This window comes from Lynx canadensis, chromosome X (genome assembly GCF_007474595.2).
Source record: "Lynx canadensis isolate LIC74 chromosome X, mLynCan4.pri.v2, whole genome shotgun sequence".
Lineage (NCBI taxonomy): Eukaryota > Metazoa > Chordata > Mammalia > Carnivora > Felidae > Lynx > Lynx canadensis.
Genome location: NC_044321.2, coordinates 14,731,587 through 14,755,740, shown reverse-complemented (window position 1 = coordinate 14,755,740; position 24,154 = coordinate 14,731,587). Strand labels below are relative to the sequence as shown.

Sequence of the window (24,154 nt, the reverse complement as noted above, 5' to 3'; positions counted from 1 at the left end):
AGAACAGTTTGATTTTCAGCGACACCAGGCCGTAGTGCCTTTAGTTCACATTCACCAGGCCCTCTATCGGGTAAACACAGTCTCCACATCTCACCGGCTCTCAGTGCCCTCACTTCCCTGACTTGGAAATCCTCTCCAAGCCCAGCAGCCTTAGAATGCGTAGGAATTAAGGAGTTATTGATTTCCTTTCAGAGACCGTGGTGTTGGGCTGCGTGCTTAAATCCTCATCCACGGAGCTATAAATGGATCTAGCCATGCACCTTTCCCTTCCAGGCTAATGTAGCTATGGCTCCCGGGCAGGCAACAGATCAATTTTTGTCTGATTGCAGGGAGAGCCCTGTGATGGGGGAGGATTACAGCCAGGATTGAGCTCCTTCTCTGGAAACAAAATTCAAGGATTAGTGCTGCCATGAATGACAGCTGGGGTTGTGTCGAGGGAATGAAGGACAGCTTTTTACTTGGCCTGATCTGACTTGCAGTTTACCGACCAACATCATTTCTACCTGGCCCTGGACAATGAGATGATCGTGGAGATGCTGAGGATCGAACTGGCCTACCTGTGCACCTGCTGGCGGATGACGGGCAGACCCACGCTCACCTTCCCCATCACCCACACCATGCTCAGTAACTTCATGAACTTGATCTGATTCGTGTCCCCCCTGTTGGTTTGGGCCCTTTTCAAAATGTTTGAAATGAGTCCCACAGACAAAGCTAAGTACTGAAGGGGGTTCTCAGCAGTTTGCTTTCTGAGGTCAGGAATCTTCTATGCCATAAGTATTTTAATTAGATCGTGTTGATGAAAACATTTCAGCGCATGCCCGGAAAACCAAAAAGTATTCCCAGATTAAATAAACTAATTTGTCTTTTTTTTTTTCCCCTTAGCAAATGATGGTTCAGACATTCATTCTGCAGTTCTTTCTACAATTAGAAAACTAGAGGATGGATATTTTGGAGGAGCCAGGTAATTTGTGATTTTTAAACTTATTTTTTATTTCTTTTTTTTAGGTATCCGTGACCTTTCTTAAAAAGTCTTCTGCTGCCCTTCTCTGCTTTTCATATGAATCACTGAACATAGAAGCATGGAGTTTAGAGTAAAAAAGAAGTTGAAACTTACCCGTTCACCCACGTGAAACTGGAATCCTCGCTAAAGCCGCTTTTGGGGGTGTTTGTGATGCTTTTACCGCTGCCAGGTGGCTTGAGGCATAGGGAGGTGAACATGTCAGGTCTCTCTAAAGTGGCGTTCTCGGAACGCATGTATGGAATGCTGTGTCTGTCTCTAGTAAAGGGCCCGGAGGAAAACACCCAGTGCCTGGGATCTAACAGGTGCTCAGTGAATACTCCTTGAATTGACTTGAGTGTGTTATGACCTTAAGACTAATTCATAGAACTTTACAGATTCCCTGAGGGGCCCTCAGAGCAGAGCCCTTGAATGGGCCTGCCTAGACCATTGTCCTCTCATCCTCAGTGGAGTGATACCTATTCCAGTTGATGGGCCCACAGTACCACAGATGCTCCCAGGTGGGATGGTTAAGCACCTTGAGGGATAGAGGGGCCTCACCTCCTGGGAAAACCCATTCCATTTTTGTACCCTCTGACTGTCACAAGGCAGAAGTTTTCTCTGTAGCTTCTATGCCCTAATCTCCAAATCCTTTGGAATATGCCAGAAAGGTTCCAGAAGAACCTCACTGTACAGCTAGCCCTGAGTGAGGTGTGACCCTTCCTGGGCTCTGGAGTCTTCTGTTGGTTCCCTGATAGAATGTCAGTCGCCAAGTGTTTGGGCCTTGAAGTCGGCCCTTCTCCCATCTCCCCACACTAGGGACTCTGCTGCCACTGCAGTGGTTTTTAAAACTGTGGTAAAATGCACGTAACCTATAATTTACCATCTTAGCCATTTTAAAGTATATGGTTCAGTAACATTGTGTTCACATTGTTGTGCAACCAATCTCTAGGACTCTCTTCATCTTGCAAAACTCCAACTCTCTACCCGTTAAACACCAGCTCCCCATTTCTCCCTGACACCCACCCTTCTATTTTGTGTCTCTAGATATCTCATCTGAGTGGACTCGTCCAGTATGTTTTCTGTAACTGGCATATTTCACTTAGCCTCACGCCCGTAGTTGAGTCACTCTATTTCGAAGTGCTGGGGTTCACACCTCTGCTCACAGAGCTTGCTGCGCCTTTGCCGTATACTTGAATGTCCCCACTCCGATCTTCTCCTGGAGTGTCAGTGAGACCGTCCCCAGCATTTTGCCATCTACGTTTGCAGCACGAGCGCCATAACTGCAGTAGGCATGCACTTTGGAACGTTCCACCTGCGGTTTGGAGAAGTTACCGCCTGGTGCACGGCGTTATAGCCGAGAGAAAATACCATACGTTCCTAATTAACTTTTGCAAAATAAACTCTTTAATTGAAATCTAATCATTGTCAAAAAGGATACTGTCTCCAGTTAATTGCTCGCTTGCAGTGCCTTCTTTGTTGCTTTGGATGCATTGTCTGACTTAGTCTTCACTTTGCGTCGTGGGCTGTATTCCTGTTTGACAGACCAGGAGCTGCAGGCTCAGAGGGCGAGGGGCTCGAGATGAATAGGTGCAGAAGCTCTATATGAACCCAGAAACCAGGCCTCAGCCTCCATGCTGAGCTGGATGAGGGCTCCCACGAATCCGGAGGGCCTCCTGTTTATAGAGCATGGCAAACGATTCGGAGGACTGTGGAAAGAAACGGGAGTGCCTAGGCTCCAACAGGCTACCTTTCCTAAAGGAAATAATTAACACTGAGTCTCATTTTAGCTTTTCCTTTAGGTTTGAGGGTCTTTAAAAACCCTAGATGCCAGAGTTTCCCTCTAGACCCTCCTGGGGTAGCTGGTTATCAGAAGCCTTTTTCAATTCCTGCCATTCTACCTTTGACCTGACTCCTTTCAACTTCCAACGAGAGAAACTTTCCACGCTCCCCCTCACCTCCTCCTGGCCCCAGTCTCAAGGCAGAGGAATCATTAGAACTGGCCCCAAGACCCTGGTGGGAAAAAGATGTTACTTTATTAAAGGAAAGACTTTTCTTTCCTTCCCTCAGGCCATGTTTCTGGCTGTCGTCCGTTTGCCCATTGATGCTCCAGCACCCCCGAACTCACTTGCTTCGCATACTTCCTTCCGTGTGTTCCTTAAATGTTTCTCTCGGTCCTTCCAGCTGCTAATCTGATGCTGATCTGATGTCCCAATCTGATGCTGGTAGCTCCCGGGATCCTATTGTCTTCTGCCTCTGGAGCTAACATTTTAAGAAGCACACAGTGGTGGCTTTCTGCAGGGGGTGGCCCCTCCCTTGTGCTCCCTGAACCCGGGACCCCACACTGCCAGACCCAGCTTCCAGTTTTCAGTGGAACTTTTCCCAGCCTGAAACTGTAGTAAGGCCACGCTGGGCATCTGCTCTGGTCTGGGGATGGTCCCCCATGGCATTCCTTCTAGAAAGAACTTTGCCTCTGAGACGGCCTCTCCTATCACATACCTGTGCCTGCGTGAGCATATTGCATGGTAGGTTTTCTTCTGGTCCAGTTGTTTTAGGGCAGAAAAAACCCCCAAGGCTTGTTTGGTTCTGGTTAAAAGTGGTTTGCTCAGTCTGTTTTGTAAAACTTTGGTCGGTTCAGTAAGATAGACTTCTGTTTGTGTTGGGTTTGGGAGTAAGAAATCGGCATGATTCATTTTGGCTTTTAATATGCTACGTGCTCCCACTTTATACTGGTATTGAATTTTCGTTTTAATTTCTTGGCTGACTACTTATGTGGGGCAATCTGCAGAGTGATGTATTTATCGATTCTGGCAGAAGCACCATCTGGTTGTTGAAACGTTTCTCCGTGATTCACAGTGGAAGTCTGTCCACATACACCTGTATGTCTAACATAGTCTCTCCTTGGCTGGCAGAGTAAAATTAGGGAGCCTTTCGGAATTTCTTACCACGTCTTTCTACACATATCTGACCTTCCTGGATCCAGACTGTGATGAGAAGTTGTTTAATGATGACAGCGAAGGGAGCTTCAGTCCTGATTCCGACTTGGGAGGATATTTGGAAGATACCTATAATCAAGGTATGGCTTGAAATGCCTTTGCAGGTGGTTCGTTGAATATTTAAACCGTGGCATTGTGAGAAAATTGCCCTGAGACTCAAGCACAGAAAATGATTGGTCGTTAACATAACAAAAAAGAGGCTTTAGAAACTCGCGTGTATTAAAATGAGTAAAATGTGGGTTTAAAAACCTAACCTGCAGAAGTGGGGCTTTTTTTTTTAACCTAGAGGGACAAAGAGTCTCAGGAATGAGGATTTTTCACAAAATACGTTCTAAAGACAGAAACCCCCTGCTTGAATTTTCAAAGGAATGGTAGAGTGTTCTAGGTTTGTAGGTTTGGTTGGGTTTGAGTGATGAAATCCTATGTACGTAACACTTTTCAAATTAAACAAGGTTTTGGGTTGAAATGACCTGTGGTTATGGGGGCTGGGCACTCCCTAATGCTTAGCTCACTCACGGCAAAACAAAAAGTTCAGATGTTTAGCCGCTGGCCCTCAGGTTTTGTTAAATATTCAGTTCATCTTGGTATGATGCGTATCTGTCTTGACCTGCATTTTCTTCTCCTAGGATGAGGTGTTTCCAGACGATAACTTTATCAACACATACATTTATCCTTGTAAATTTCATTACCCTCTGGGAGTGGGGGTGCAAATATCTATAGCCGAATGTTGTCTCCCACTAAATCTACTCAGCGCTGCATGTTATATCACTGTTACACATTTAGAATATTTCTGCAGCTTCTTTTCACTGGCTCTTTCTCTTGCCTGTCCAGTTACAGAAAGCGAGGATGAACTTGACCAGTATATCAACCACCTCCTCCAAAGCACCTCCTCCAAGTGCTATCTGCCCCCTCTTTCTAAGAAGACAGAAGACAGCCATGTTTTCAGTGCCATCCACTCCACTCGGGATATACTTTCCGTGATGGCAAAAGCAAAGGGTTTGGAAATTCCATGTGCGTTATTAAAACTCTTTTCTGCCTGTTGAAATTACTTCTCAAAGTAATGCATGAGCATAATTTAGACGTCAGAGAATTCTAAAAAACCACAAAATGCAGAGATTTCCTGCCTCCTCCTCGTTGACCCAGTCCTTCTGCTTAGAGGCGACCACTTTCCACTGTTAGCTGTTTCTTCTGGCATTTACATGTCTCTTTTTCTAAAACAATGTGTGTATCATGCAATCTTTTGATGTGTCGACTTTTATTCAGTATGTGTTGGCTTCCTCTTCTGTGGATGAGGATGTAGCTGTCTTAAATCACCACTCTTATGCTTCGCTTCCCATAACCTAGTGCTGGCAGTTGTATTCAAGTTTAATCGGTATTCGCTCTTCATGTTACCGTATGTATGCAAGTATTCTCAACTGAGCTGTATAGTATATTGTGACCGTATTACAGTTTTTATTTTTTCTAAAGTTCGTACCACTAACTTTAGAAGTCACGAATACTATTAACTTTATTCAAAGTTGCTCTCTTTTGGGGCGCCTGGGTGGCGCAGTCGGTTGAGCATCCGACTTCAGCCAGGTCACGATCTCGCGGTCCGTGAGTTCGAGCCCCGCGTCGGGCTCTGGGCTGATGGCTCAGAGCCTGGAGCCTGTTTCCGATTCTGTGTCTCCTTCTCTCTCTGCCCCTCCCCCGTTCATGCTCTGTCTCTCTCTGTCCCAAAAATAAATAAACGTTGAAAAAAAAAAAATTTAAAAAAAAAAAAAAAAAAAACAAAGTTGCTCTCTTTCATTTGCTTTGCCCCCAGTGGCCCACAATACAAATTTTCACAAGGCCAGTCATATCCATGAGTCTCTCAGTTGGACTACTTTTCGTAGAGCCCACAAGTCTCCTCCGTCTGCTTGGTTGTGCTCTAGGCCTTTTGCACACCTGGCATCCTAGGACTTCTCTTTACTATAATCTTTGGAATCTCCTTTGCTTATCTCTTCAGTTGGCCTCCCTGTTTCCTGAGTTTGGCATGTTCTTCTTGATTTCTTCCTTTGGTGGAACACATTCTAGAATAGCTTCGCCAAGTTTTAAAACGGTACAGGGGGCAGGCACGGTGGTGGCAGCCCTCAGCCTGCAGGTTTCGGAAGCTCCCTGCCCCGTTTGCCTGGGTGCCCTCCATGTCTGGGATGTCGATTTTATCCTGGGATCTTCCTTCGCCAGCATCCCGGAGAGTCCCTTGAGACTTCCTTGTCTCCTGGGTTGGCTCTCCTGCTTTCTGTATCTCTACTTTTCCTTTTTCTTAGCTTACTCTCTTACTCTGGTGGAAGATATCTAGTAGTTTCCCGAGAAACGGTGCTCGGTTGAGAGAACTGTCAAGGCTTGGCAAGTCTGAAAATACCTACAGGTATTCTGTATATCCATTTGAGAGTTTGGTTATAGAATTCTAGGTTGAAAATACATTTTTCATCAGAATTTTGAAATCATCGCTTCACTGTCTTTTTGCTTTCAGGCTTGCTTTTGAGAAATCTAATCCTGTTCTGGTGTTTGATCCTTCAAATATGAATTGTTTTTCTCTTGGAAATTTTTTTGAGGATCTTCTCTGTTCCCAGGTTGTGAAATTTCAGGGATGTGCCTCGATCTGGGCATATTTTCATCCCCTGTGTTGGAGGCTCAGTGGGCCCTTTCAACCCTGGGAATTTTTTTTTTTTTTCAGTCCTGTAAAGTTTTTCTGAAAAATGTCTTGACTCGCTTCCTTCCTTACATTTTCTCTGTTCTCTCTGGCACCTGTGAATCCACTGTCGCCCTCTCAGAGAAGTCTTTAGCGTTTCTCTTCTGTCTTCCGGTTCTCTGGCTTGTGCTCTCTTCTGAGGGCAGTTGCTTCAACTTTATGTTCCACCCCCTCGATTGAGTTTTTTCACTTTTGCCATCGGGTTTTAAATCTCTGTTCTCTGATTCGCACCCATTCTTGTTTCGTGCATGCAATTTAATTTCTTATTACTCTAAGAATATTAAGAGCAGGACTTTTTGGTTTTGTTTTCACGTTTTCTTCTCCCTAAACGTTTTTCAGGTCCCCCACGTCAATTTTTCCTGTTTTGGCTTCTGTCTTCCACACTAGAGTCTTTCCTCCAGTGTTGGGTGTTTCTCGGTTACCTGCTCGTGCTTGACAGTCTCTAAGCGTGTAGGTGGAGCCTGTGGGATTAACGGGTGCGGGCCGGGGACATCTCCCGGAGACACGCTACCATCTCTTTTTCAGTCTCCTTTTTGACACGTTAGGGTCTGGTTGCTGGCAGCTATATAGTCACTTATTCCACCTCAGGACTGTGCACGTCCTTTAGGTGTGCCACATACCCCACCTGCGGCTTTTACCCTCTTCACAGAGACCCTCTAGTCTTCTCTCGGGGTGAGCACGGCGGTTGCCCAGCTGTCTGGATTTGAGGAAGGGATCTAAGGAGCTCCCTGCTTCTTACACCGCCTCTCCGCAGTCTTCCTTATGTTTGGACACCCTTTCTGGAGCCCAGTTTCGGAGGTCTATAGTGCAGCAGGAGAGACTTCTGAGGATTCTCTGATACGAATCTGACTGTTGGTTTTTCCCACTGCAGGCTTGGGCTCTGGTTGTCCTTTGCTTTCTGTCTGCTAAGCCAGTTATCTTTCATCCATCAGCTTCCCCGCTTCCAAAATGCCATTACTACTCTCTTGTCACCCCTGCTTTCCCCTATTCTTGAGGATTTGTCTTTAAAACAAAAAATCATTTAGACGGTGTTAGTGGTCGGTTGAGAGGAAGTAAGATGTGTGTTTAATTTACTGGCGTAAACTGGAGGTCTGTAAGTTGCCTTATAAATATGCCCCCTCTCTCTGTTGAAAACTTCCTCTTTTCCCAAGATGATATGACCTAGCCTGGAAGACGCAGATGGTTTGGTGAATAAATAACTGGTAATGATAGCATCCAAAGGTGGTTAAACACCAGCAGTGGTAACACCTGGCGTTGGCAAAGTGAAATGCACACTGGACTTCTGGAAGCCGACACCTTAATGAGGAGAAGGCCAGTGACCCCGAACACATGCTCTTCCTTCTGTCGTTCCCATCTTCCTCATCCGAAGGACAAAGGTCGGCCTCCATCAGTTCTAAGGCCCCTTCCAGTCCTCAGATGCTATGTTGTTTCCCTCAGTTCCGGGAGGGAGAAGCGAGATCGATGTCCTGCTCACCTCTCGTTCCCAGGTCTAGCACATGATGTGGCTACCTGGTAAATTCTTGCTGAAATTAATTTAAATAAGTAATCGTTCCTTTAGTCGGTTTGTATTGGGTAAGGAGTAGTCGCCGTAACGCTCCAAAGAAGTATCTTATCCTTCCTCCTCCTCAGAAGGGCTTTCTTTATTCTTTTGTTTTCCAGTTGTTCCCATGACTTTGCCAACTAAAGTTCTAAGTACCCACCGTAAATCACTAAATCTTGTTGATTCTCCTCAGCCACTCCTAAACAAGGTAAAGTATTTAGAATCACTTTTGTCTTGTTTTGTTTTAGTGTAATGTTTTTCGATGTTGGTGTTACTCCCAAGAACTCTTTTACGGGGTTGAACTCAAAAGTGAACATTTTTTGATGTCCGGGACCTTTGGGATTAAAAGTTCTGGGTTTCAGTGGGAACCCGCTCTTGGTTGTCTGCGATCTGCCTCTTGTTAGTATCCACAATGCATTTGATGCAAACCTTGATACTTTGCATGTAGGAAAAGGCTACTGCCTTTCTGCCCATCATCAGAATCTGTCTCACTAGAGGAAGTAAGTAAAAAGATCCCTGAGGAGAATAAAATGTCAGGGTGTTCCCACTGATTCCTGTAGTTTGTTTTATCTAGGAGTTTGTCTATGATTTTATCCTACGTGAATAGAAAGATTCAGTGTCTACTGAAGAATATTTTAACCTGACTTCAATTGGAGGTTGTCTAAAACTTACATATTTTTTGTGTTTTGCTTTCAAAAAGATCTTTATTGCAGTACAGCATACAGAGAAAGGCGTAAAGGCTAGAACCGGGGGACCGGTGGAAACAGCTGCCCCCCGTGCCCTCCCAATTGCTTCCTCCCTCCACTCCGCTGGTAACTGCCGGCCTGAGTTCAAACACCAGGGCTTCGTTTTAACCCGTTTTTGAACGTTGCATAAATACACATATCTTCATCTGTTCCGTCTGGGCTCTTCAGACATTGACTAACCCAATGATTCGCTGATCAGAAATAGTAAAACATATAAATAAAAAGCTACGGAAGAGTCACTGAAACCTGGAGCACAGCAGTGACAGAGTTTCAAGACCCGGTTGGTGTGTCACTTCCTGGTCTTCTGAAAGTTCACATGCTCAGCCCCTCTCCCTCACTGTTTGGCTTTTGTATGGCCAGGCCCCCGAAGACGACTTCCAGTGGCCCAGAGATGACCATGGTGATGTGGACTGTGACAAGCTGGTTGAGCAGCTGAAAGATTGTTCAAACCTACAGGACCAAGCAGACATTCTGTACATTCTGTATGTAATAAAGTAAGTTTATGGTCTTCACCAGCTCGAGCCTTCTCCACGCTCCCGGACTCTTTGTTGTCGTTTTCTTGGTCTTCCAGCAAAGCAGGTCATGATTATATTCACCCACATAACCCAGGATCACCATGAGCCGACTTCTGTCTCCTTCTCTACCCACCAGCTCTGGCCTCTCAGGACGAGAAGGCTTGAGTGAGGCCAGGATCTCCCTGTTTATGTTAGGCTTCTGTTTCAAATAGAAGGGGTGCTTTGGTAGGATGGAACCCTCTTGGTGAGACTCAGAGGCACGGGGAGGCCCCCAAAGTTTGGCAGAATGTACAGTGATTCATTTTCCTCCCTGCCAAGTGAATCCAGCCTTTAAGCATTCCAGGTCATACTTCTGGGATTTTCTCTCTCTTGACAGGGGCCCCAGCTGGGACACAAATCTCTCCGGACAGCACGGGGTCACCGTTCACAACCTCCTCAGCGAGCTCTATGGGAAAGCTGGCTTGAACCAGGAGTGGGGTTTGATTCGCTACATCTCTGGCCTGCTCAGGAAGAAAGTGGAGGTCCTGGCAGAGGTCAGAGCAAGTGCACTGGGGCAGTCCGTTTGTTCTTTGTAGACCCATGCCCTCTTTGTGTTAGGAAAGCTGGAGGCAAGCACCTCTTATTTGTAAAGGAAACCAGTTATCTCATACGTGAATGGCACAGGCCCTCCTCTCCTGACCTCCCACTGCTCTTGGAAGACAAGCAGAGGAAATGAGATTCAAGTTGATTAGTGTTGTTCCTTTGTAGCTGCAGAAAGAGGTTTACCAAGAAATCAAATGAAAATGCTCTGTGGCCTGGCACCCTTAAACAGAGCGTTCTTATTTCTGCACATCTGCAGTATAATCATCATTACCGTTTTAGCCCCGAGGCCCTGCAAAATCCAGAACTGCTTTCTAAGACGTTAGAGTTCAGTGTTATGGTAAGATGATGGTATTTGTTTTATGTGAATAATGGAGAAACTGGCAAGCTAAGACTGTAATATGGTCATTAACCCTTAACGTTGGTATCTTAGGACTCGTGACAGCTCATCTCCCTTGTAGGATATCCGGGGATCCAATGTGTTTGCTACAGTGGATGGGCATTAAATACCCCAATGGGCCCTGCAGAGCCCGGCCCAGGCCACAAAGATCACAGGGACCCAGCCCTGCCTAGGTTGTTCAGTACGGGGTCTGTATATGAATTTTCAAATAAAGGACACCATGGGTCATAAAGTTTGTAAAGGTAAATTTCTGATTCTGTTGGGAGTGACCCTTCCCTGCTGGCCTTGCTAATCTCCACCCCACCCCACCCCCGCTCTCCCCCTCCCCTCCTGCTGTCGCCGTGGCCCTCACCCTTTTCTCTAAATGAGTAGGCCTGCACGGACCTGCTGTCGCACCAGAAGCAGCTCACAGTGGGCCTGCCACCAGAGCCCCGGGAGAAGACCATCTCTGCGTAAGTCTTCAGCCTGGGGGGGGGGTGGGGCTGAGGTTTGTGGGGGACTGTGCGGAAAGCATCAGTGCCAGCCACCATGTGGGAAGAGGGTCTTTTTAAAAACACTGTCACTCAGGAGCTTCCAGCAGGAAAATAAGGCTCTTCCATGGAGGGCGAGGAGGCACCGCTCCTGGGCACCTTTCATGATGTTCACGTCCTGATGCTTCTTCCTAGGCCCCTGCCCCCCGAGGAGCTCACAAAGCTCATCTACGAAGCCAGCGGGCAGGACATCAGCATCGCCGTCCTCACACAGGTCAGCGAGCCGGGGAGGGGCAGGGCCACAGCCGCCTTCCAGGCGCAGGGGCCTCTTCTCCAGCAGCCAGTCTCTGAAACACTGTCTCCACGTGTGTCTGCGTCAGGAGATTGTGGTTTACCTGGCCATGTACGTCAGGGCGCAGCCCAGCCTCTTCGTGGAGATGCTCAGACTGCGGATTGGACTGATCATTCAGGTGATGGCCACGGAGCTGGCACGGAGCCTGAACTGCTCAGGTACGATGTACGCAGGTGGACTCGGGGGGCGGGGGGGGGGGGGGGTTCCTGCACCTCCCTCCCCGCCCCTAGGGGGAGCCTGCCCAAGTATCCTGGAACCGGGGCTTCCGGGCCTTTGTGTGTGCTCACGCTTTACCAGGTTCTCTCATTTAGATGTAACTTCCGCCAGGCCAGCCAGCGCACCTTGTTGAATTTCATATGTCAGGGAGAAGGGGGTACTAGAATCTTGTGCCCTGCTCCGGCCAGCTAAGTCCCTTACTGTGTCTCCTTGTGGTGAGATGTCATCCCGCATCTCATAATGCCTCTGTTGGGAGAAATCCTACCAATTTAAAAGTGTAAATCGACTACGAGATGCATTCCAACATTGGGAACCATCACAGGGTGAAAAAGGATGCGTCTGAGTGTTAAGTAAAGACACAATTGAAACCGCAGCGTTTAGCATCACCGAGGAGTGGCACGTTTCGGCCCTGAAACAGTGGTGAGGTCACCCCGAGCAGGGAGGCCTGCTACAGCATCCTTTGCTACCCCCTCTTCAAGGCCCACCCGACTCTGCGCCACCAGCCCGATGTCAGAGACGCTTATGTTTGTTTGTAGGAGAAGAAGCTTCTGAAAGTTTGATGAACCTCAGCCCTTTTGACATGAAAAACCTTCTGCACCATATTCTGAGTGGAAAAGAATTTGGCGTTGAAAGAAGCGGTAAGTGAATGCTCAGTTCACCTCCGGGGACAGCGGCACAGGGGGCCGACTGGTGTGCCCAGGGTTGCCTACAACCGCCACTGTGGACGGCATAGACGAGGGTGGGCTTCCTGCTTTAGGGAGATGGACGGTCCCTGGGTTCAAGATTGGGGCTCCTAGGCCTTTGTGACCCCTCGTAGGCTTGCCGAGAGCGTTGCCATCGCACGTGGGTGTGGTGTGCACCCCTCTGCGCTCTGGCCTGCGCCCTCCCTCCTTCCGCTGGCCCCTGTGCACGGGTGTGAGGAGGGATGAGGTGAGCAGGGTGTAGGGGTGGAAGGGCTGTCTTTTCCCAGCTCCTGCGTGCCCCACCTTTGGCTTGGGTAGAAGCACTCTCGGCCACACTCCCGTTACCCTTCAGGGGCGCAGGGTCGTCCACATGCTCTCAGCACCTTCGTGCTGAGAGACTGAGCTTCACTCCATCTTGTTCACTGAGTTTTGATCTGTACCAGAACCTTCTTTGCTGTGCTAGGAAGTAGAATCGCCCAAGTCCTGGTGGAATTTTGTTCTCAAATGCTCCCTAATTATAATTGAAGCAATTATCATCTCTCCTCCTAATAAAGCAAAATGATTTGCAGACACATTGGCAGATTTATTTCATCACGCCAAAGAAACGCCGTGCAGGCTGTCATTCTTTTTATTTAATGAGAAGGACATTGGGTACTTCGTATTTTTTCCCCAGAGCGCACACCAGCCAGCAAACAAAGGCGGCGGCATCATGCAATCAGACGTGTTTTGGTCGCTTTTCTCCTTTCCTGAAGGAGGAGCGCTCGAGATCCTTTTCCAAAAGTAATTTCCAGTTCTTTCAAATGCACAGTCCTTGAAACGTAAATATGCGAGATAAATATTTTATGTGTTCTGTTCATCAAAACCATATACATGGTTTGATACAGATAATTACTGAAAATTTGTTATTATAAAGCTGTAGATGCTTACAAAATTGAGAAGAGACTAGTGTCACTAGAAAGCTATAAATATGTCTGGTTGCAAGCAAGGCCAGAAGAGGTCCGTCTTACATATAACATCATTTTATTGTCTTCTGTCATTGTTCAGTTTTTATAAGTTAGGAAACTCAAATAGTCTTAGAATTTTTTTTAAATTCTGAGATGTCAGAGATCTTTCCAGCCACTGCCCACCCTACATTGGCCCTACTGTAGCTCCTCAGACCCCTTTTGCTTCTGGTTTCCACTTTCCTGGTGTCCTTCCTCGCTCTCCAGCTAATCTTTGTGATTCTTCTGCGACTCCCTTCCTCCCTGCTGTCCTTTAAATGCTGGTGTCCCCTGGCTCCTTATTTGTCGCCAGTCTCCTAGGCGGTGCCCTCTACTCCCATAGCTTCATTGAGGGCTGGGTGGGAAGGCTGGGCACCCAGGGGAGCTGCTCTAGGAAGTGGCCTTTGAGCTGGGTTTGCAGAAGGAGAAGGTGCGCCTGGCAGAGGGGAGCGGGTGGGATGGGAGGCAGCAGCCCGGCACCATGTACCTGGCTAGGAGTGTGGAGCTGCGAGGGGTAGGTGGGACTCAGGTCGGGCAGGCTTTATCCTGAAGACAGAGCTAGGCCTGGAAGGATTCCAGGCGTGCAGTGACGTGATCACACTTGCCTTTTCGAACGATAGCTGGGACCGAAGCACAGAGAACCGGTTAGCGGGGAGGGGCAGGACGCAGACAGACCTGAGTCCGGAGGCCGCTAGAGCGGGTTGGAAGTGAGGGGATGGCGGGAGCGCGTGGGTTCTTCTCCACTTGTGGCCCTGGGGCCGCTTGTTCTCCTGGGACTTCCCTCTCCAGTCCCAAGGTCCCTTATTTGAGTGGTCTCCATTTTTTACAAGGAAGGTGTGCTTTTGGAGAGTAAATTATTTTTTAAAAACAATTCGTTAAAGGGTTTGATGGCCGCTCTGGTTTTTTTGCGTGCTGCTCAAGCGATGGTCACTCTCTCACCCATTCGCTGGACGCCTGCGGAGCCCGCGCTGTGTGGCAGGTGCTGTTCCAAGTGCTAGAGACAGAGCACTGGCCAGGGCAGACGAGGCTCTCTTCTAATGGAGTTTGTAAGCACGTGGGGCAGATGTGGATAAAAATGCGCACATCGCACGCATTCCTCCCCCGGGGCGGGGGCTGCTAATAGTATCTAAGAGCCCTGTGTGGATTTCCCCTCCAGTGCGACCCATCCATTCCTCCACATCCAGCCCTGCCATCTCCATCCATGAGGTGGGACACACGGGAGTCACCAAAACCGAGAGGAGTGGCATTAACAGGCTGAGGAGCGAGATGAAACAGGTAAGACGGAACTCTCGGTGGCGGTGCCGGGAAAGAAGTGGTTTTCATACCTGGACTCACCTCAGAAAGTGATAGAACCCCAGGGCATGCAGGGTGCGGCCTGCTCTTCGCAGAGGATGTGAGGTCCCCTCTGTCCTGAAATCTGAACACACTCTGCCCAGATAGCGAAAAATTATGTGAACATTCCAGAAAATATCCTTACCCACGTTTGTCTCTGTTGCCGAGAACCACGCTTCTCGGTGGTGAGCCGCAGCTATCCCAAAAGTAGAGTTGCGCAAAACGTAACCGAATCACCTCTCCGTCAAATGTGTCCTTCACGCCAAATGGCGAGAGGAATGTAGAAAGAGGATGGAATGCTCATGATACCTGTATTTGCCACCATCTACAGGTGTCTCTTTTCTTTGTTCGCTTTTTATTTCACAGTAAATTCCTTCTGAACTGACCCCACGGGACTGCAAGGCAGCAGCTTTTTAGTCCTAGCGTGCCGGGTTCCCAGGTGCTAGGACTTGACCGATGTACAGAGGGAAGGAGAGCTTCCTTCTGACCATGACCTGAGTGAGAAACGGACTCAGGTTCTCCTCTCCATTTCAAATGGTGGTGACTCGCTAGATGGAGTCCACGAGGTGCTAATGGGTCACACCCAGCAGTTGGGCCAGCACTTCCCTGGATTTTCCAGAGGGTGATAGAAGAGGTAGGGCATCCTTGGTTCGAAAGTGGCTTGTGTTTACTTCTTGCTGTATTTTTACTTTCAGATGACTAGGCGATTTAGTGCTGATGAACAGGTGAAACCTCTGTCTTGTTCTGTCCTTCACGTGTGTGTTTCGTGTCCTTTCTGGCTTGCATGCGGAAGGCGAGGCTGGGAATACGGAGAGCGATTGCGTGGAGAATAGTTTTGCCTGTCCAATGGGCTTGAGTGGAGGTGACTCTGCGGACTGCGGCGGGCAGCCCTGGGGACAGGCAGAGTGCCGGACTTGAGAGCAGGGGAAATGGCCTTGCCCCATGCCTTTAAAAAAGTCCATTTATCAAGCTCTTGGGTTTTATAGGATGCTTTGTGAAAGAGATGGTTCTGGGCTCTGCCTCGGCAGGAGTTTCTGTTCAAAAAAAGGGAAGTAAATAGGGAAAGGTAAAATGTGGTCATCGAGTATATGAATAGAAAGAATACTGTTGTCCCTGTCTGCAGGTTGCCTGGGGGAATTTAACCCTGCAAGGAAAACAGTGTGAGGATACCACTCTTTCATATCACCCCTGGGACGTGCTTCCTCCTCGTCCCTCCAGAAAGTCGGAAGCGCGTTCCTGACGATTTAACGTGCGTGACTGAGAGAGCGTAGAGGAGTCATACAGTGACATGCAGCTTCTGTGTGTCGTCTTCCGGGCTAATTTATGCTCCATTTCCGAACACCTCCCTTTGCTAGCCACTCGGTGGCACCATATCCCGGCAGTGGCTCACTGTGGGGGGATGTGGGCGGTTCCTTCTGCCTCCATTTAATACCATCCTTACATATTATGGGGACAAAATGATCTACTTTGGTAGGCTTAGATTCAGCCAGTGCCAGTTTTATTTTGGGCCACTTATATCAAGGAAATACGGTCTCGGTCCAAAATTTTATAGGTGTCTTGGCATTTTAAATTTCTCTTCGCTTTTGCCAGAACACCATGGATGCACGGTTTGGGCGCAGGCCCTGCCCCCTGCAAGCTCAGGGGGTTTTTAGATGAAGAAATGCCTGTTTGGCCAAAGGTCATCCGCCTGATCGTGTTTGTTCGTGTAACAAATATCTATTGGATGGCAGTAGGTGCCAGATGCTAAATGGCTGGTCATGGGTAGGTATTTTATTGGTCTCTGCAGCTTTTCAAACTCTTCACATAAAAGCTTAGCAGTTTGTGGCTATGACTGTGGAAAATAAAATGTGCCCTACCTTGGCGAGGCACATCCACATATGACTAGGATGGGTGACACTTCATAGTCTGAGAAAGAGCCTTTCCCAAGTTCGCCGTTGCACGGCCCAGAGCTCCGCGCTGGCCGGCGCCTGGCGCCCTCGGCCTAGATGGTGAGTGAGACTTGTGCGCCCGCATCCCGTGCACCTTCTTTGCGCGGGTGCTTTCCATGCCTTGTGCGTTCCTCCTCTCTGTGTGTGTCCTTTCGTGTCACTGCCCATGACTGAGTGGACTCTCTTTGTTTTGTAGCTCTTTTCTGTGAGCCAGGCCGTGGCCAGCAGTGCACATTCCTCCAAGTCTGCGGTAAACCACGCACCCCGCCTGTTGTCCTCACCGCCTCCTCGTGTTGTGGTGTCTGAATGCTGTTGTTGCCCTTCTCGTGCACCTACCTCGTCCCTAACTCCCCAAGATTTGAACAGGTTTAAGTGTTTTCATTTGACTGTCGTTCTGAAGAGAGTCTAGAAAGAAAGCCACGAAGTTCTCGAATTGAGCTTTGTTGGCCCAGGAGCTTCTGGGACCTTTGAGGCATTGGTTCTGTGCCTTTCTCTGGAGCTCTGACGGTGAGCCACCGCCTGCACCTGCTGAGTGATTAGCACCTTGTACTCCTAATGCCCCGGCTTGGCTTGAGGCCCCAGATCAAGTGGAGGACTAGGAAATATTCTAATTGCAGAAGTGAGTCTTAATCTTCCTCTTGAAACTAGGAGAAAACCAGCTGAGTCATTGATGAGTGCGGCTGTAATTACTTTTATTTGTATCTAATTGTTGCCGTGTTTAAGTGGCAGTAATGAGCCCAATGGAATAACCCAGCCTAACAGCCTCTTCAAAATAAGATCCGATGAAGTCCAAATGAGCACATAGGGAAAACTCCTGCCTCCTGCCCTGCTGGCACGCTTACCATTTGGATTTCATTTTTAAACCTTGAAGTTTGATATGCCTTGAGCAATAAAAGTGCCAGGTAGTCCGGAACACGATGTGTAAGGACGAGGGTTATCCCTTTCCCGCCCTGTAGACGGACGGGTTAGAAGCCGTCCTCCGGCGGAAAGCAGGCCGCGGGCGCTGCCACAGGGAGGCTTGCGGCACAGCCTCGCCCCCACGCTGAGCCAGCTCGGCTTCCAGGCCCCGGTCCAGGCCCCCACGGGGAGCCTCTCTGAGCTGCATCTGCATCGTGGGCGGGCCTGCTGGCCCTGCCCCAGCTCTTCCCTCCCGGAGGCCAGAGTGAGTCCGGCCTTGGGCTTGGGGGCTGGGAACAGGAGGACGCCCTCTCCCTGCGCTTCAGTAAAGCATGTGTTCTGACTTGGAGGCCACCAGCGGCCCCAGGGAACAGCCGGCCCCGAGCTGAGAACAGGCAGAATAGAAAGCGAGCCAAAGGGCCAGATTCCCTGCCTTTACTTTTCGTCTTTCGTTCCAGAACATTCCCTCTCGCCTGCCCCCATATTATGTTACCTTCTCTGTGGCACCTAGAGTACAGGGAGGTGACCACCGCTTCCCTGTGGCACTGCAGAAGTGGGCATCAGGGCATTTATGGCCCTGGGTCATGGCACCTCTAAGAGGTTCACCTACTCTGAGAGGGCCCCGGCCCCCCCCTCTCTCTTTCTCTCTCTCTCTCTCTGAGCCCTCCTGCAGCAGTGCCAGAGGGCCTCGGTGGTAACAGCTGACTCCTGTGAGCACTTACCACAAGCCAGGTGTGCTCTCGGGGTTTTCTGCGTCTGTATTCAGTGAGTGCTCACAGCTCCCTGAAGCAGGTCCGACCGTGACCCATTGTGCAGATGAAGCCGAGGCCCGGAGCTAGTGTTCAGGATTGACGTAGGTATGGCGAGTTGGGATTCACAGACTGACCCCAGAGCCCTCGCTCTTACCTGCTCAGCCTCCCTGTCAGGTCAAGGTCCTTTGCTGCCGTGCTACCTCTTGAGGGCTAGAAAGAATACACAGGAGACCCATAACCAAACCGGTACAGGAAAGAATCCATCCAGCTTCAAGAAACGCACAAGTCAAATTAAGGAACTTTGTTCCTTTCTGGACACGTGGTCTGGTAGTTTGACTAGGTCACAGAGTCATCCCTCTTGATGGCCAGCGGTCCCTGCGGCTGCCGGCTCCGAGGTTTCTGAAGGCCGTGTGTTGTCTGTCTTGCAGAGATCCAGCACCCCATCCTCGCCCACTGGCACATCATCGTCAGACTCTGGCGGGCATCACATCGGCTGGGGGGAGCGGCAGGGCCAGTGGCTACGCAGGAGGAGGCTGGACGGAGCCATCAACAGGGTCCCCGTGGGATTCTACCAGAAGGTGTGGAAGATCCTTCAGAAGGTAAGCTTGGCCCCTGTGCTGCGTTCCACTGGCCTTGTTGCTGGGGGACGGACACTCCCAGGGGAATGAACCATCCCCGTTAATTGCATCGCGAGGCATGGCAGCACCTGCAGGGATCAGGTAGCCAGTCCTCGAGCTTGGGGAGTCCCAGCCTAGAGCAGGGTCTCTCCACCTCTGACATTTGGGGCGGGGCAATTCTTTTTTTGTGGGGGGGGGGGGTCCCGTGTATGCAGGATGCTCGGTGACATCCCCAGCCTCTACCCGCTAGATGTCAGTGGCACCCCCACCCCCAGCTGTGACAAGCGCAGATATCCCTGGACATTGCCAGGTGTCCGTGGGACGCGCAGCAAATCATCCCGGTTCAGAACCGCCGGCTGGAACCGCAGCAAGTTAGATAAGGTGGCAGCCCGAGTGTTAGGGGACCACCTTTGACATATTTTAGGAACACAGAAATGTCAGAAGATAGACAAAAACCAGGGAAGGCTTTGGCTGAAAACACTGTGACGTAGAGGGCCTGGAATGCCCGCCCCCCCCCCCCCCCCCCCGCGCAGGCTCTAGCCTCCTGCGTGTTCCAGTGGGTGTGGTGTCCCCACCGTTCAGCGACACGATCGAGCACCCCCTGTGTGCGGGGCACCGTGTCCGCTCCCGGGTGCCTTGAGTCACCCCAAACCCCAACGTACCTGGGGCCACCTTTGCCTCTCCACCTAGAGGATGGGGGGACCCCAGACCCACTCCCCTTAGCTGGCTGCCCACTCTGTGGCCATCAGGGCTGCATTTCCCGGCTGTCTGGGGACGTGGAAATGTCTGCAGGGGCCGTCAGAGACGGCCGTACGGTGGAGCCCCAGACTGCACCACACACACCCGAATGCAGGAGGGCCTGAGTGCCGGGGGTCAGCGGGGAAGCCGTGCCCCTCTGCTGTCCGCACCCACGTTCCGTCTCCCTGCCGCGCCAGCCCCAGCGCACATCCTTCCTTGCACACAGTCTGCCTCAGTTTAAGGCTTCCGTGCAAATTAAGAACCATGGGCAGGACCAGTTTTTTCTTAAAACTATTTTTGTTAGCTCATTCATTTCACAGTAGGAGAGGAAAGTAATCCCAAATGAGCACACGCTACAACCCCCTTCCCAAAGGCATAGCACCTCGCAGCGGTTGTACTCCGGTGGCAGGGGCCAGTGGTCCGTTAAGGAGCCTTAGCCTCTCTGCTGTGTGGAGAGCGAGGTCTTCATGCAACTGGGCATGGGGAGGTCAGAATGGTCCCTGTCCTTGTGCAGCTGGTCCTTACATGGGAGCAGAGCCCTCAGATCCCGCAGAAGCCTCTGCTTCTCCTTTTTCTACCTGCGGTCAGAAGGTATGGCCACTGCTGCCACTCTGTCCTCGGCCCGCCAGCGCACCGGGACTGAGAAGGTAGCCAGTGAGATGAGAACAGACTTCCCAGAAAATCTCCCCACTCTTCCTGGGGCATCAGACGCTTCCATCCAGACTTCCACTAGTTCAATACCAAGACACTCTTATTATGAAAAAGCCGCATTTTGCGTTGAGCCGGCGCTTGATATTTATATACATGGGTGTGCGTGTGCATGTCTGTGCATGTGCTCAAGTCTTTTGTGATTGGTGCTTATTATAGAAATCTCAAAAATAGATGCCTGCAAAGGCACAGAAGTATCACTTCACCAGCAGGAGCCGTGAAAATATCCCTTTCTATGGCCCCAAAGGGTGCCTCGCAGCCGCCAGGGCCTGGTTGCCAAGTGAAAGGCGGAGCTGCCACAGAGGAGGACCCCGCGGCTCCCGGGGGCATCGTTCGCACAGGATCTGAAAGATGCCTGCTGGTTCCCTAGAACCGCTCCATCGAAAACAGCCTGTGGGCAGTGAGAACAAGCTCTCTAAAAATAACTGACAGTCTGGCGTGTTCAGCCCCCATGTAGGTTTCCAGGGCAGAGTGACTTGGGTGTGTGCGAACGTGTGTGCACACTTACTAATCGGCTCCTGGAATCTGAACTGTGCGGTGTGTGTTCTGTCTCCAGTGCCATGGTCTGTCCATCGACGGTTATGTGCTCCCGTCCTCAACGACAAGAGAGGTATGATGAGAAACCCCGTCCCCCACCCCTACCCCCCCACCCCCCACGGTTCCCCCCTCCCCACCCAGGGCTTTCTTTCACCGTCTCCTAACACTCCCGCTTCTTCCAAGTGTGCTACGTCCACACAGGCCTTTTGTAAGTCCGTCTCTTGAGGCACTTCACCTTCCACTTTTGCTCTTTCCCGCATTTATCGGCATCACCTTTTCTTTGTCCTCACAGAAATAGCATTTCTGACCGCCAAGATCTATACATTTGCTGTTTAAAGTGCTATTAAGAGAAAAGAGCAAAGCTGCCCGCCACCCTCGTTGGGCACTCACGCAGCCCCCTTCGGCCCCCTCCACCGAGAACGCTTTCCAGGTTTCCTTCTTCCGATCCATTCTTTTACAAATTGAGTCTTTAGTTCCTGTCCCACCCGAGACACCATGCTTTATGGCACAAGGAGTGACCAAGAAGAAAGAGGAATAAGAAAAGGGCCCTGCCCCCTGGACGGCCCAGTCCAGTGGGGGTAGGTTCATCAAGCTAGGACAAGGCCAACTCACCCGCACGGCAGGGTTCCCGGCCTCCCGCCCCAGAGGGTTCCAGCTGGTGGAATCAATGTGGCCAGAAAGGAGGCAGCATTTTGGAGCTGAGCCCTGGGCCAGGGGGCGCTACGGTCAACGTTGGTCACAGGGCTGTCTGGCCTCAGCTCACTCCTGCCCCCCTGCCGGTCCCTTTGACAGATGACCCCACAGGAGATCAAGTTCGCCGTGCACGTTGAGTCGGTGCTGAACCGCGTGCCGCAGCCCGAGTACCGGCAGCTGCTGGTGGAGGCCATCATGGTGCTGACGCTGCTCTCAGACACGGAGATGAACAGCATCGGGGGCATCATCCACGTGGACCAGATCGTGCAGATGGCCAACCAGCTGTTCCTACAGGACCAGGTGAGTGTGTCCAGGCCCACCTAGTCACCCCCACAGCCGAGACGGAGAGAGGGGCAAGGTGACGGGTTGGCTGGCCTGTGTCTCTGTCAAGGCTGAGGATTTTGGGTCCAGTAGGAAAGAATATTCTCAAACAAAGAAAACGTCACCACAGATGGTGGTAAAAAAAAAAAAAAAAAAAAAAAGTCAACCATTTGGTTAGAAAATGGCGCAACGGCCGCTCGGGAAACCTAAAGATCTTTGCAAATGGATAGACTCGTTGTGGCTTAGGTTTTAGTGCGAGCGCCACTCTTGCTCTGGATACGGCCTTGGATAAGCAGACCACTTACCCCGCGGCCGGAATCGAGGTAGGAGAAGCCGTGCTCTCGTTACAGAGACATCGCGCACTGCGAACTAGGCTGTGCGGGAGCACAGTGTGGCCCCCAGAGGAGAGGCTGGATGTTGGCCCTGGGCACCCTTGACTCCTGCCCTTGGGCTCGGAGCCCCTCTCTGGGGGCCGCTGGTCTCTAGCAACCTGATCGCCAGCGCACACAGCCATCACAGCACCGGGGGGCTGAATGCTGCTCATTCTTCGTGTTTTTTCCCGTCGCAGATGTCAATTGGAGCCACGGATACCCTGGAGAAAGACCAAGTCACAGGCATTTGCCACTTCTTTTACGACAGCGCTCCGAGCGGGGCTTATGGGACAATGACCTACCTGACAAAGGCAGTGGCTTCCCATTTGCAGGAACTGCTGCCCAATTCAGGCTGCCAGATGCAATAGGGCCTCAGTGCTCTGAGTCTGTCCCTCGCTCCCTAGCCTCGTCGGGAACATCCTGTTCTCCAAGATCCCCGGTGTGGTCACAAAAGCACGTCCCGTCAGAAACCCTGGAAGCCACCGACCTAAAACCAGTGTGTGTCTAAGCCGCAGAGCCGACGGATCGTGTGTCCCCACAGGGAGCACCATGGGGTCGCTGTCTAGGTTCGCTTCCCTGTGACGTTTGCCAGAACAGACTCCAAGAGACCAGATGAGGAGGAATTAGAAACTGGTCTCTTTTGAGTGCAGTGTGAACGGAGAGGCCAGCTTAAATTGGCTTTCACCGGGAGTTCCCGAAAGCAGTCAGGTGGTCAGATATGATGGGAAGATCTTTGAGCAGCGGGCGTCTGACGAGCGGACCTTGACAAGGGGGACATCTTAACAGGATGTGGCCTGTGGACCAAACTGTTTACCAAATACAACAACTCTTTCTGTGCAACTTTGGTTTTCTTATGCCTTGCTTTCTTTCTAGGCCTCTCGTTTTACTGGCACGGCTACCTTTGCGTGACAGTCCTCTCTTGCCGAGATTTAGAAGAGTGTTCACAGTTAACTTTGGCTTGTGGTCTTCAAGGATTTTATCCTGGCTGCTTATGAATTAGAGATTTCTTCTGCCTTATTTAAAAAAAAAAAATCTTCTGGAATATAGCAAAAAAAAAAAAAAGGGGGGGGGGCAGGAGAGGTGCCAGCACTTCTAGCTGGGCCAACTGTTGTTTGGGGGCCGGAGCAGCAGGGAGTCCCTCTGGAAGGCCTGTGCCCCCCCTACCTCCACGTAGGGCGACAGCCCTGGCAGGGGAGCCACACGAGGAGTACACGGTGCCCGATGCCATTTGTGCTGCCGCACAGGCAGTGCTTCTGTCTTAGCGGAGAGCCAGGCTGGCGACTCGAGCCCTTCTCGTGGGAGCGTTTTCCTCTTAGCTCCCAGGTAGGTGTGCTTGGGGAGCCAAGAACACATCCTCACAGGACAGGGCCGTGTAGTCTTGGGCCGATGTTCTGGTGAATGGGGTTTTCTCTAGGCCTGGTCTTACCTGGTGGGGGATGGGGGCAACACCAGGGGAACACTTCCCGTGAAGAATAAACTTCGGAGGACAGGCAGATGCGTGGTGGTGCTCTGGGGCGCCCCGGCGGCTCGACCGTGACGGGTTACATTAGTGGCGGCTCTGCCTCTGAAGGGGGGCGTGGCCACGGGCCTGTGGCTCGGGGTTTGCGTGACGGTGGAGAACGTGGATGCTCTGGCTGCTCTGAGGGGACCCGGGGGTGCCCGGCCCCACCCAGAGTCCAGACGCAGTGCTGATGGTCATTCCTGAAGCAGGAGAGGCGGGGTGGCCTCGCGTTCCTGCCGCTTCCTGCTGAAGAGCCTCTCTCCGGTCCAGACCCAGGGGAGAGATGGTCTAGAAGTCCGCGTCTCAGTGCTCCCAACCTGGGCTCGCCTTGCACAGGTGACTTCGTGACTTTTGTCTCCTGTTCTTGAAACCACAGTACTTTCTTCGCTCGGGCACAGGGTAGTTACATAAAGGAAAGCCCCGGCATCTCGCACTTTCTGCTCCACCGGACTTCTCCCCTTCTCTTCTTTCCCTTCCCTATTAATGTCAGCACGTGTTGAACACTTTCTCTGTGCCAGGTGTGGGAACACAAAGATACAGGAGGCGTGACTCGGCACTCAAGGCCCTCACCCCGG

General features: G+C 50.8%; 1 protein-coding gene across 7 annotated transcripts in view; it reads left to right on the top strand.

Annotated features, from left to right (window-relative positions):
* The window catches only part of PHKA2 (phosphorylase kinase regulatory subunit alpha 2), a 71,363-nt gene extending 48,445 nt beyond the window's left edge, over positions 1-22,918 (top strand). The window contains exons 17-35 of one of the 7 annotated variants that reach the window (XM_030304957.1): positions 480-624; positions 883-961; positions 3,910-4,073; positions 4,825-5,004; positions 8,363-8,451; positions 9,350-9,483; positions 9,881-10,037; positions 10,856-10,935; positions 11,149-11,227; positions 11,334-11,463; positions 12,058-12,159; positions 14,341-14,459; positions 15,212-15,241; positions 16,641-16,810; positions 18,522-18,692; positions 20,603-20,609; positions 20,713-20,766; positions 21,486-21,686; positions 22,276-22,918. In XM_030304957.1, coding sequence (XP_030160817.1) covers positions 480-624; positions 883-961; positions 3,910-4,073; positions 4,825-5,004; positions 8,363-8,451; positions 9,350-9,483; positions 9,881-10,037; positions 10,856-10,935; positions 11,149-11,227; positions 11,334-11,463; positions 12,058-12,159; positions 14,341-14,459; positions 15,212-15,241; positions 16,641-16,810; positions 18,522-18,692; positions 20,603-20,609; positions 20,713-20,766; positions 21,486-21,686; positions 22,276-22,446 — 2,262 coding nt within the window. In that variant the 3' untranslated portion in view covers positions 22,447-22,918. Of the gene's footprint in view, positions 1-479; positions 625-882; positions 962-3,909; positions 4,074-4,824; positions 5,005-8,362; positions 8,452-9,349; positions 9,484-9,880; positions 10,038-10,855; positions 10,936-11,148; positions 11,228-11,333; positions 11,464-12,057; positions 12,160-14,340; positions 14,460-15,211; positions 15,242-15,639; positions 16,499-16,640; positions 16,811-18,521; positions 18,693-20,602; positions 20,610-20,712; positions 20,767-21,485; positions 21,687-22,275 lie in introns of those variants that run through there. The other 6 variants (XM_030304958.1, XM_030304963.1, XM_030304959.1 and 3 more) reach the window with 6 other exon arrangements.
* The last annotated feature ends 1,236 nt before the right edge of the window (positions 22,919-24,154 follow it).